This window comes from Salminus brasiliensis, chromosome 14 (genome assembly GCF_030463535.1).
Source record: "Salminus brasiliensis chromosome 14, fSalBra1.hap2, whole genome shotgun sequence".
In the NCBI taxonomy this organism is placed as follows: Eukaryota; Metazoa; Chordata; class Actinopteri; order Characiformes; family Bryconidae; genus Salminus; species Salminus brasiliensis.
In genome coordinates, this window is record NC_132891.1 from 10,802,273 (window position 1) to 10,815,164 (window position 12,892).

The 12,892-nt window shown below is 44.2% G+C and overlaps 1 protein-coding gene across 5 annotated transcripts in view; it reads right to left on the reverse strand.

Moving 5' to 3' along the window:
- Positions 1–10,071, reverse strand: part of agrn (agrin) — a 292,247-nt gene extending 282,176 nt beyond the window's left edge. For all 5 annotated transcript variants that reach the window (XM_072656450.1, XM_072656453.1, XM_072656449.1 and 2 more), the window contains exons 1-2: positions 9,647–10,071; positions 6,995–7,256 (exon numbers count right to left, since the gene is read on the reverse strand). In XM_072656450.1, coding sequence (XP_072512551.1) covers positions 6,995–7,256; positions 9,647–9,823 — 439 coding nt within the window. In that variant the 5' untranslated portion in view covers positions 9,824–10,071. The remainder of the gene's footprint in view (positions 1–6,994; positions 7,257–9,646) is intronic.
- Between the last annotated feature and the right edge of the window lie 2,821 nt (positions 10,072–12,892).

The window sequence follows — 12,892 nt, forward strand, 5'->3', positions numbered from 1 at the left end:
TGAATAATGCATTTTTCAACCAAGGTCATAAATATAGTACGTTCATAAGAATTCCTATGTTCTCCCTTTAGAAGTGCCAACATCAGGACAGCCCTGCTGTCTGTATGTTTAAGTTTTCTACAAACATGCCCACCGAGGCAATCTAATTGGTGTTTAACTTCACACCATTCCTGCAAAACGTAGCTTCACTGGCCCCTAACAACAATGCCAGGACTCAAACGAAAATCGAAGTGAAGTGCACGGCAGTGTTACTGAAGAAAAACTGCAAAAATGAACTTGAGTTCTTTCATCCCTGTACTCTAAAGATTTCCTGTCCAGTCGTATGAGAGTTATTTGTTTCTTCAACAGACGATGAATAAGAAAACTCACACACACACCAACTGTCTTAAAACTGTCTTAAAAACAGTACATACAACAGAAGCTCAGCTGCTTTTTCCAGAGGTAGCAGTCTATGGATTAAGCCATTGACCGATAACCAAAATTAAACAGGGGGAACAAATTCTCACCCTGGGGATTCTTAAACTTCTGGCCCACAGCCTTGAGTGGTCTCTGATTAGCCACACTGCCCATAGCAGCTGCGCACTCTTTCACACTAAGTCTGAGCTGGAATGCTGTCACAGATCTCAAGGAAGCTGTATCCCACAAAGCTTTGTGCTTTGGTCTCCGTTCAACCCTTTGTGTCTGGAATCTGAGGGGTTTTCCGGTTCACTTCTCATTCAAGCCCCAGGAACGCAATGACCAAATAAGTGTTTCCTTCCCGCGGATGGAGCTTGACCACGTATCATAGCATGCCCTTTCTCGAACTGGTCAGAGGTACAGTCAGAGATAGTAAGGTCAGAGAGAGATAACAGCACATTCCCGAATATACTGGACCAAGGCATCTTTAACCCAATCTTTAACGCAGAAAGGCTTATCATAACACACGGAGGTGTATTATTCAGTAACTACAGGGACTTCTGTATAAATTGGTGGGGCTATTCTCTGGTAACAGAAGAGCACTTTCAGGCCGGCCGGCGGGCCGTAGGCTTTTTACAGGGTTAAGTGTTCTTGTTTGGGTTCCAGATGCCTTAGTCCGAAGACATACTTTAATGCTTTAATGGTTTTTAATGCTGAAGGGTTTAATGAGCTCATACAGGTCGTGTTCTTCCAGTCATAATAACAATGTCAATAGAAACCACATCATATCACGAGTGTGATTATCATATTTAAAGAACTCTGTGAAATGACCTACAGTAATTACACTGTGATAAAGTCCATATCTGCAAATCTGCAGTCTTCTGAGGCAAAAATCTTTAGCCAACCATGAATGAATGTATCAATGATTAACCATAGCTCGACAGGTATAAAATTCCACAAGTCATTCCCCTTCAGGAAAACTTGTTTGGCATATAGAATAAGCTTTTGGTTTGCACAACTGTGCCTGTTTTAGAGATCAATCCATTCCATAAGGATTTGGCATTTTCTTGCTTCTGGAAAGCTGTGAAAAAAGAGACGGAGATGCAGGCAGAAGGCTCCTAACACTCCTTTATCTTTTGCGTCTTTCTTATGCGAGGTCCTTCATCGTTATTCCGAGCAGGCATGCCACTTTCAGGATTTTAATTAAAATCTTAAAAAATGTAATAACTCCAGAGATTCTCGGAAGCTGGCAAACAGGTGTAATTTCCAGCCTTTTGTCACTCCACTGGTTTTCTTCTGCACACTCTAATTATCTTTTCGCTGCCAGTTTCGCTTTCTTTCGAGCTATCCCCTTCTGACTGCTTTGCATCAGTCTAACCCCCCACCAATCACTTTCCACACAGACAGTTCCAGTGATGCACCATGCTGAGAATAAGTCCATGGGGACAAATCACTTCCCATGACTTCTCTTACAAAGAGGTGTTTGTGCAGACGCTAACGTAATAGGCTAGTTGAGGCTCAATGTCCTATTTAGAGCACTGGCAGTGCTAAAGAGTTTACTGTAATGGCAGTTAGCTAGCAAACTGGTAGCTGGGCAAAACTACTCAAACATCTCCTCCAATGACCATAAATAAAAAAAGGAGCCAAGAGGATTCTTCGGAGCAATGTCATGGACGTAGCACTTCTAGCTCCCTTAAGAACCTTTCAGTTGAGTGGTTGTTTCACTGGAAAGTTCTTCAGGAAGCCAAACAAGGTCCTTCTATGGCACTTCTCCAAAGAACCCTTGCAGGCACCTTCATTTTTAAGAGTGCATCTTAATAATAACTGTAGAGAGAAAGGAAAATTGGACTCCAGCCCTCTACAATGTAGCCATCTTGCATGTAAAGCCATGGACAGCACCTCCTTGCAGTGCAGTGGACTACATATCCATTAGGGGACACGTCCAATCCATTACTGGTCAACTGTTGTGCCCTGTTATAATAGTTCTGCTCCATTGCCAACAGTCTAGAGGTTTTACAGTTGCAGCCATCTCAAATCTCATGAAACTCTTTTGAAAATACCTGGACTAAAGGCGAGATCAAACTGGAATAACACGCAGGAACGGTTTTAATAAAGCCGCCGGCTAGAGCCCTGCTAAATGAGACCAATAAAAAGGCAAAGGGAAAGTCCTTCAGCCTGACTGTTTCTTATCTATTAATCATTACCTGCTCGAAGCTAATGGCAGACTAGCCGAGGGGCAGACCTTTGTGCAGCAAGAAATCAAGAGACATTCCTAACCTCCTCCTTACACAAACAGTAGTAACAAAGAGGAGTGCTTCTACAGGACGTGAAACCAGGAATCTCAAACCTTCACAAAAAAATTTGCTCCACATTCCCACCCTGAAGGATTCCACTACATGTTGATAACTACTACAGACCACCTGCTGACACCACTAGACCCCCAATGCTCTGTGTTGAGCGATTAGCCTTCACGCTAACCATCCAACCTGAAACAGGCCTCTCACGACCTCCCAGCTCAGTAGAATGGAAGCTGAGGGAAAGCATGGAGGAAACCCCAGTGGGTCTCAATGGTGGAACTTGGAGTCAGCTGAAATAAAGCCATTCGATATATAGCGATATCAACTAGCTGCCTGTTTCCAAACCCTAGTCAACAAAAGACTGGGTTTGTCCTCCATCTTTCTTGCTCTCTCCTACTTTTTTGTCTTTTATTTCTCAAGTTTGTATGTTTGTTCTTACAGAGACGCAAAGCTGGTCAATATTAGATAACAAACGCACAACCTCAAAAGCATTGTCTTCTACAGCCTTTCGTGATCCATGTTTCTTTGACCTTCTGCCCTTTGCCTTAATTGGAGGATTTCAGTGTCCTTCATTCTATAACATTTTCAAAACAGGTTCGTCTGGCCTTTTTTTCCCTTTAATTTGTATTACTGTGTTATCTGGATGTACTCATACAAGTAAACCTAGGTGTAAATAACTGTAGTTTCCCTAAAGCTGTTCTTCAAACTCTTTTCTTCAGTTCAGACTCAAAAACGAAGGCCTTACGAACACCAGCCACACTACGGGCTAATCAGCAGGTAGCAGGAATGTTTTTAAAGGTCATGTAAGTAGGCTTTTAGGGCCGTTCACTTTGGGCTAATAAAAGCATTAGTCCAAGTGCTCCTCGAAGAGCCTTGAGTAGCCCAGGGCAATGGAGAGGCAGCATGAGTGAGAGTGGGAATATGATGCCTGGAGGACACTCCTCTGTACTCCTCTGGTCACACTCCCACGACAAGAAGCGCCAAGCAAAACATCCTCAGCATTCCAGTCAACACCTGTAGCCAAGCATTCCTCCACGACCTCGCTCTGTCTTTGGCCTTTATCTCTCTTCCCCTTTTCCAAACTCTTTAGAGGGCTTTTCGACTTTAACAAAGCCCTTTGTTGTTCGACTATGGTAACGCTGTTCCCAAGCCCAGCCAGGAATCCCTTCATTACCCGGCGCTATCTTAGCTGTCAGGAGTGAGGAGTGAGGAGAGGATACACTAGACAGGCCTGCAGGTATAGTCTTGTTCTCGCACTCTATCCCTCACTCACACACATACACTCCCTCGCTCTCAGTCGTGCTGTACGTACAAAGCCTGGATACGACCTAGCGGCAAAGGGGAGGGAAAAAAACACTTCACCTTGCTTAAGAGCTTGCTCTTTATTAAATAAATGATGGATGGCAAAATTCTTCAGTTCGTTCGTCCCACACAAACCAAGCAACAACCGTCAGCACTTCTGGAAAACACTGGCAGTTAGAAGATATATTAGCAATACTGCGCCACGTGTGGTTTGGAACAAACACTTCGGCAGCCCGAACTAATGATAGGTGCTGAAACAAACCTACGGGCCTTGCAAAAACACAGCTGTTTACCATTCCCAATGAATATTTGAGTGTCTAAACAGTACACACACAAAAAATGCATGCTTTGAACCACATTTCCCTTGCTAGCTAATCATCATTTACTTTCTGTGAGGTAAGACTTAAATCTTTGTTTTGGAGAGGTGTTAGAAACAGCAATTTTACTTATATAGCTCACAGCACAATGCCTCTCCACGGCAAAGAATCCTTAACAAGAAACACTCCCTCCAAAAAAGAAGAGTGCGAGGAGAAAGACTCGCAGAAGACCATTTCTCGGACAGCGGAAAGACAAAGAGAGGAATTTTCATGTGTGCGCCAAATTCGGAAGAATACAGCAAACAAGTGAGGGCTGTTGGCGTCACCTGCCAAGCAGCCCTGGGGAAATTAAGCGAGGCTATGGAGAGCGCTTCAGACTTTAAGTAGGCGCTTCATGCTCGGAATGCTCGATTCCTGGTATTTCAGGCTAAAATGTGCACCCGAGGTTCTTTCTTTAACCCTATCTTACCTATTGTGTCATCTGTCAGACTTTAGCAATCTCTCATTTTCTGCCAGAATAGCTACAATGTGTGTAGATTCCACAACGGGCCATAAAATGCATAGTTCCAGCCTACAACAGCTCCACGTTAGCACGCTGCACAGCGATACTACTGACAACTGCACGAGTGAAGAGAAATGAGCGAAACAAGCCATACATATTGTGTTGTTGACCCCATTGTGTAAAAGCTGTTAATGCTGGGGCAGGGTTTTTTAGGCAGTGAGCCAAATTAGCTAGCTAGCAAGCTTGCTAGCTTTTGGCTGTGCACTGTGTTGTTAAGGTTAGCGTTAGCTCGCTAGCTTGCTTTCACTCTCTGATTACGAAGAAGTAACTGTTGTTGTTGAGGCAAAACACAGCTATTTCCTCCTTGTAATCTTTTCTTTTTTCAGTCAGAGAGCCATATTAGCTAGTTTACTAGCTTTTGGCTGTGATGTTAAGGTTAGCGTTAACTCGCTAGTCAGCTTTCGCTCTCTGATTGAACAAAAGGAAAGATTACTAGGAAGAAATAGCTGTTAATGCAGTTTCTTTTTATTAATCAGGGAGCTGAATTAGCTAGCTTGCTATTGGCTGTGCTATTTAGATTAACTTTCATTAGCTTTCGCTCTCTGATTGAGCAAAAAGAAAAAATTAAGGGGGAAAAGTAGTTGTTTTTTTGCCTTAGTACAGTCAAGCATTTACAGAGGCTAACCTGCATGTGCTGACACCTGCCACAAAGGACACAGCCAATGGTCACAGCAGATGTTACAGCAGACCGGTCACCAGTTTTCTGCCTGCTGCTATGTGCTCTACCACTAAAGCGTCCACTGGGGTGTGAACAGGCCACCTCGTGCGTGTGTTTTCTCTTTCGAGAATATTTAACTAAGGCCACAGCTGTGCTGCACAGGCCATTTATTCATTCCAGTTAACTTTGGAGACCGTTTGAAAAACTATTTTAAGTCTGACCATCGGACGCTTCTAATTTATTCATTCACTCTTCATGTCCATTTCCTTCTGCTCTCAATCCAATCTGCTACTGAGGGCCCGTTCAGAGAAAATTAGCAGACAGTCTCTTACAGGACATTAGCTCCCTGATGAGAACAAGGACTGAACAGCCAGAGAAAGAAAGAGAGGGAATGAGAGCGTTATCCCAGCGAAAGCCTCAAAGCTTGCCGCAAGGTGTTAAGATTTTTAGCAGCTGCCCTTTGACTTCATAAAAGACTGCACTGGAGGAGGCAGAGGATTGGTCGCTCACTTAGGATAGGCCCAAACCCTGGAGCTGCTCTGCCAGTAGCAGACACACCCTCCTGTGGAAGACTTTAATGCCAGTGGTTGACGGCTGGCGAAAGCACCACCGATGCGCAATGAAATCTCAACAAATGTGCTGGCGCGATCAGGAGCATAATGAGGAGGGACAATGTTCCACACATTTGGGCATCATTTCAGAAGCCACATCTTCCCGGATAAAATTCCTTTAAAAAAAAAGATTACCTTTTATCATTCACATGATAAATGTTATAAAACGTCTAGCTGAGTGTGTTGCTTAGCAAACCTCAAATCTCAGTAGCTCATAAGGTCCATCAACATAACATAAAACAGGTGTTCATTCACATAGGATCCCATATGCATGGCTGCAAAGTCTTAAAATTAAATGTTTCTTAAGGTTCTTCACATACATCAGCCAAAACTAAAAAATTAAGACCACCTGCCTAATATACTGATGGACATCTGCATGCTACCAAATCAGCTCACTCTACAAAACCTCTGAAAGCCACCATTAAAAACAACAATACTCTTCAGACCAGGTAAAGTCCAGTCCAGACCTTTATATGCCCAATGTAGACACTTTTGATGGTGGACAGGGGTTAGAATGGGCAGGTTGTAATGCACCGTGTGTTGTGGCATCATTTCAAAGTTTTTTTGTAGTGATTTCTATATACAGGCTGCATGAATTTGAATGTATAATGCAGAATGCTCTCCTCCATTCACTCTTCCTGATACATCTGACGTATAAGTACTGGAATGAAGGCCTATGTTCTTTATAGAACCGTCCACTGAAGCACTGTGGCATCCTTCCAAAGAACCTCTTTCGAACTTTTAACTTTTAAGAGTGCCGAACTCTGTTCTACCCCTCAGCTTTCACAACAATCTCAGTCATTGATGGCACGTGTATGAGATTTGCACTGCCTGAACTGGACCTTGCTCACCTTCTACACAGAGTTCCACCTCCTCCAGGTTGCGCAGGGTAATCCTCATCAGACTGGAGTTAAGCATGAGCTCGTTCTTGTGTACGGGCCACATGTACTCTGGGGCCAGGTTGACGAAGAAGATGCGCGTGTCCCCGGTGGCCACCTGGTTGTCGCAGATGCCCGGGTCTCCGAAACCACCAATCATCACCTTGTTCCCACCGTCCAGCAGTATCTCTCCATTGACCATGGTCTTGCCTTTTAGGTAGCGCCATACTCTCACCTGCAGACATGGAGGAGACAGGACATGAAGGACCAGGCTCATTAGAAAGGCTCTAGTCTTAACAGAGCTCTCTGCATTGCAGGGCAACAATTATTCGCGGCATCAGAGTGATTACGTTCAGACAGCTTTTTTCCCTGCCGAGAGCGCGATGCACTGAGAAAAGGAGGCCTATTGTCTTTTTCTTCTAATATTTTTTACGGCAGCCTTTAGGAGAACCTCCATCAGCTACTTTAAGGGTCTCTCTCAAGGGAAACTCCTGAATGTGCTTCCAGACACCGTTGTGCATTAACCAAAAAACTTAAGCATGAGTTCCTCTTTCTCTTTAGTTGTTGCAAATATAACATGTAACAAGTGTGCTTGCAGCAGCTGGGTGATTTTCTCTCTCAGGCAGTGATTAACCCTTAAAACACACACATACCCAGGTCTTGTTATTAGACGTACAGCAGGACAGCGATATTATAATTACATGGAAACATGGCACGTGAGCTCCCTGATACTACCAAGGCTGAGTTCACTGGTTTCATATGGGCTGTGTCATATTACAGGTGCTTGTTTCTAGGGATAATGAAGCTGACGTTTTAATGAGGTAATCAGATATCGTGACTAGCAGTGATCGTGTGTCATTTCCAGTATGTCGGTCAAGCTAACTGTTCATGAGGTTTTATTTATTTATTGGGACAAACATCAAAATCTAGGTCTAGCTTCTAGGAACATGCAGTTGCCCTGTAGCTTTGGGCACAGGCTGTGGAAGCATGTGGAATGCACAAGAAAACATTTTGTCTGAGGAGACTTTGGTGTTCATGATCTGACCAGGTGAACTTGGGCCCTTTTAACTGTCCTACTCTGCACCAACCTGTGATCCTGGACCCTTTTACTGTCCTACTGCACACCAACCTACTGAAACACTGTAACAACAAACTCCAAGGAGCTGAAAAACCAGCATGATATACAGTGCAGATCCTGGGACCCATGGTAAAATTGAAGTTTACCACATTCATTAGAGTGTACAGCTGCCTTGCAGCCTTTGTTTAAACCTAAAGCCATGATAAGGAGGCTAGGAAGCAATGACAAAGGTATATAATTATCAGGACAAGTGTTAAAATATAAGTTTGAGATCCATTAGAACGTGCAGCCGGCTTGTAGACTCAGTTATGGTTAAAAAAAGAGAGATACGAGGACAGCATATGGATTTTCTGGTGGGACTAACTGTATGACAGGTGCTTCACTCCTAAAAATGAAGGTGCTTCAAACAGTTCTTTAAGTGATGGAATAGAAGAACCACTTTTGGTTCCAGAAAATTCCAAAGATCCATCCATGATGTTTGTGATAGAGGTGTGAGGAGTGTGAAGAATCTTTAAAAAAAAAAAGGGCTGACGAAAAAACTCTGCATAGTGTGGTTGATGAGGTTCTCAACCAGTTTTAAGCTTCTTCATACTCACAGAAGAACCAAAGCACCTTCATTTTTAAGAGGGTAGCATCTGTCAAATGTCTAGTCCCTCCAGAAAATGTCCTTTTAGCACTCTCTTGCACATTAAGATCGACCAAATGTGCCCGTACCCCTATTTTCTAAATCCTGACCGAAGCTACAAGCCAGCTGGACTTTATACTGGATCTAGAACTAGTCTTTTGACACTTGTCCCAATAATTACGTTTCCCTGTGATTGCTGTCTATACTTCTTTTAACGGCTTATGGCAACTGTTCGCTCTTCTGAATGCTGAACTTGTAATTTGACATTGGTCGCAGTAGCTGCACTTTACATTTGATGAGTAATAACATACTGTTTTTTAAGGTTCTCAGAGTCTTAGGCTGGTGCACAGCAGGACAGTGAAAGGGGACCAGGATTATCCTGTCCAGACATGAGCACCAAAGTCTATACTTTGACACTTGTTCCAATAATTACTTCCCACACTCTCAGATCCCTACACTGCCAAAAGAAAAGGTACTGTGCATGCATTTCTGTTCCTCAAGGTACAGGCAGTCTAAATGTACCCTCAGAGGTACTACATGGTCCCTAGGGTCCCACTGTTTGCTTTAAAAGTGAGGGTGAAACAACTGCAAAGGAATATGGCACAAGATCGTCCCTTAACTAAAGGTGCTGAAAAGATCTCCTCGAGACCACCACCACATGAATCTTTATGGAATCAAAAGTGCTTCTTCTGTGGCACTGCTCAAAGAACTTTTTAAAGCATCCTTATTTTTAAGTGCAGTGCTAAGTATCAGGCTGAGCATAGATCAGGTGGTCCTGGTCCCATTTCACAGCCCTATTGTGCACCAGCCTGAAGTATTCTCTATGCAACTACCATTAAAGCGCAACTCGCTGCAGATGTAAAGTGCAAACCGAGGGGAACTCGAGTTAACTTTCCCACCGCTGGGCTCTGACCCTCCTTACCTTGCAGGAGTAAGTGTTGTGCACCGGGTCCATGTTCATGATTTCCTCCACGGTCCCGGTCAGAACTATGTTCGCCTCTTCCTCGCGGTCCTCCAGCTTCTTCTCGGGGCAGCTGGCCCGGCACCACACGAGCGCCAAAGCCACGCACGTCCACCCGAGCAAGCCCCGCGCGCCCATGGTCCGGGAAAAAGTACGCAGTGAGGTGGACTCGGACGCTCGCGGGACACGAACACTTTTTTTTGCACGAGCTGCGCGAGTCCGGCGCTACTTTCCACGCACTTTCCACTGCTAACGCTGCCTGCGTGCGTGCGTGTGTGTGTGGAAGCCTAGGTCGCGCGCATCTGCTCTGAGGGGCACTTCGCTCGCGGACCGGCCGGCTGCAGAAAGAAGAGAGTGAAGAGAGAGTGAGCGACAGAAAGGGGAAGAGAAGAAAGGGGGAGGATTCCTTCTCAAGGAATGTGCTTTAGCACCGGACTACTCTCCTCTCACCCCCTCCTCCTCCTCTTCCTCCTCCTCCTCCTCCTCCTCCGCTCTGAGAGTGACGCTCGTGATTTGCATGCAATCTGAATTGCTGATAAGCCGGACGGAGGTCTTGCAGGGTTTCGCACTGAAGAAAGCGGTGCAGAGCGCCGCCCTCTGGAAACACGAGGAAGAGAGAGGGAAAGAGAGGGGCGTGGGGGTCTGCCTGCGTCCCACAAGACTTTAAGACCACTGTAGGACTTGACCATTGAAAGACATGCACTGTCTTGTACCTAAGGTCCTTCAGATTTTGTTGCACAGTCTGATGTATTTTACCACATTGGGACTCAATCTGGTAAACGGTGCAAAGACAAAAGCAGCCAAGGATGCCTTAGTGTGCATATATTCAGAATTGTAGCTTCACTGATGTAAAGGATGTGACTTGGGTTGGGGGTAAAAAAAAAATGCCCAGATGTGGTTTTACACAGCATCAGAATTAACACACTGATTTTCTGTGCATACAGGAGCTGCAAAGCGGATTCTAGCACAGCACAGAATCACATAGCACAGCTTTGTTTTAGCACTGTAACAAGAACCCTGTGATTACTTTTTAGATAGTGCAGCCAAAAGCCGGTCGGCTGGAGTTAGCTTTTAGTCTTACACGAATACCCACTCGATTCCCCAGTTTTCTCGTCCTTGCACCCCTGCTTTTGACTCCCCCTTCCCCAACTGCCAGCTACCAGTACCCCACCACCACTCGTGCCAGACCAGCGGCACACCCTCCTACCACTGCTACCTGTCTAATGACCATGTTAAAACCTAAATGGACTCTTAACTATCTGCACTATTAATATCACCACTATTAACTATCATTACTCTGACCATCACTGCCTAACTATATTAAGTTCTACTACCACACCATGATTATTATATTATGATTATGATCAGAGCAGTTCAACAGTATAGATGGTTTGGTAACTTTTATCAATCATTTATAAATAGTTCTGACCAGAGGAGGATGGGTCAGAACGATCTTGGTTCCTCCCAAGGTTTCTTCCTCAAGTTTTCCTTGCCACTGTGGCTGTTGGCTTGCACACTGGGGGTCTTGGATCCTTTGGGTCATGGCTTCTTACATTATTTCTTTTTTTTTCTGTCTTTTACTAATGACTAATTATGTAAAGCTGCTTTGTAACAACAACAGTTGTAAAAAGCTATACAAATAAATTTGACTTGACTTATACTTTTGTGTCAGTGTCGTACACAAGTCTAAACACGGCGCGTGAACCGCTGCGAACACTTTAGGCATTTATATATTTTTATACTTCATGCTCTGTTGCTGCAGTGTTCTCCAAAACGACAGGTGGCAGTGCAATGAAATACCCCTGGAAAGTACCTTAATCACCAATTTCGAATGAAGTGACAAAAATCTGAGACCACGTGCCAACGTAGCGCATGCACTTTTGGTGCACACACCCTCGCACCCTTGCAATGACGCAAATATAAGCCTAGCTTTAGGTCTCAGACAAAGCCGAGTCATGCAACCCGTTTTCCAATATCTATCAGAATCTAGGAGCGATGTGCTGCTTTCCAGCATTACTTACTATAGAATTTTAGTACAAACATCAGTTAGCTAAGAATAGCTCCATCAGTTTGTACAGACGTCCCTGTAGGTACTGAATAATTGGCCTAAGTGTGTAATAAGCCTTGCTGCGTTGAGGGGTTTATCCCCGGTATTTAGAAAAATAAGCCATAGCAGAGTTCCTAGAATCACAGTCAGGTCCGGCTATATTGATGTGTCATCAGCAGGCCTGTCTTGTAGAGGGTGTGTCACGTGATGGACGCTGCCTGTAGTGGGCGTCATGCACTTTAGCAGAACACAGATGGATGCTGTTCGGGGTTTTGCTCATGTAGAGCAACCAACCTATGCATCATCCATATTAAAGCCCATATTGTGAGGAAAGGACGCACAGTGATTATTAAGCTCCACCAATCGATCACCTTTTATCTGACATGGTAAACAAATGTATTTTGAGAGTGTCAGGGAAAAGGCCGCTGCCAGTATAATGGTGATTATGTGCTTGATTCATAAACGCTGCCATGTGCGAGCTCGCCGCTGCTGCCTGCTCTCAGCACACAGCCCATCAGCGTCCCCCTCCTAAAGCTGTAATTTCACTAGCCGTCTGTCTATTCTAGGAAAATGACAGGGTGTGGGATCCCAAGTCAGACTGATATATTTGTGGACAACATAATTCGTCCCTGATTTTCATTTTGTGCTGCTCTTAATCATTACGCTACAACTGTCTGAAGCTCATGAAGACTGTGAGAGTAATGATGCAGCACCCAGAGTTGACACATATTTTCTAAATGCTTCATCAAAACTTCACCAAACTAATGGTATCTCTGTCATGACTTTCAGTTTGGAGTACTTTAAGCTGGACACACCTACAAAGAACATAAAAAAGATAACCCCCTAGATGTAATTCTCCTTTTCCTGGTCATTTAACTTTTACTTCCTCACCTCCTGTTTGAGCTACATGCCTCTGTTTCATCTTAAGCATCCTTTCTTTATTCTGAGTTCTCATAACTCACATTCATATTGGGATAACTTCGCTGGCAGATATCAGAGTAAGATTTTTTCTATCCAACAAAGATGCTTTAGGTGAAGACAACGCTGTAAAATGTTATACGAATACATTCGAATTAAATTGAAAGGGTCCAGTGAGCTTTACACTGAACACTCTCTCCACCAGTTAATATCATCTTAGCATTTGGATGATTGTGGGAAAC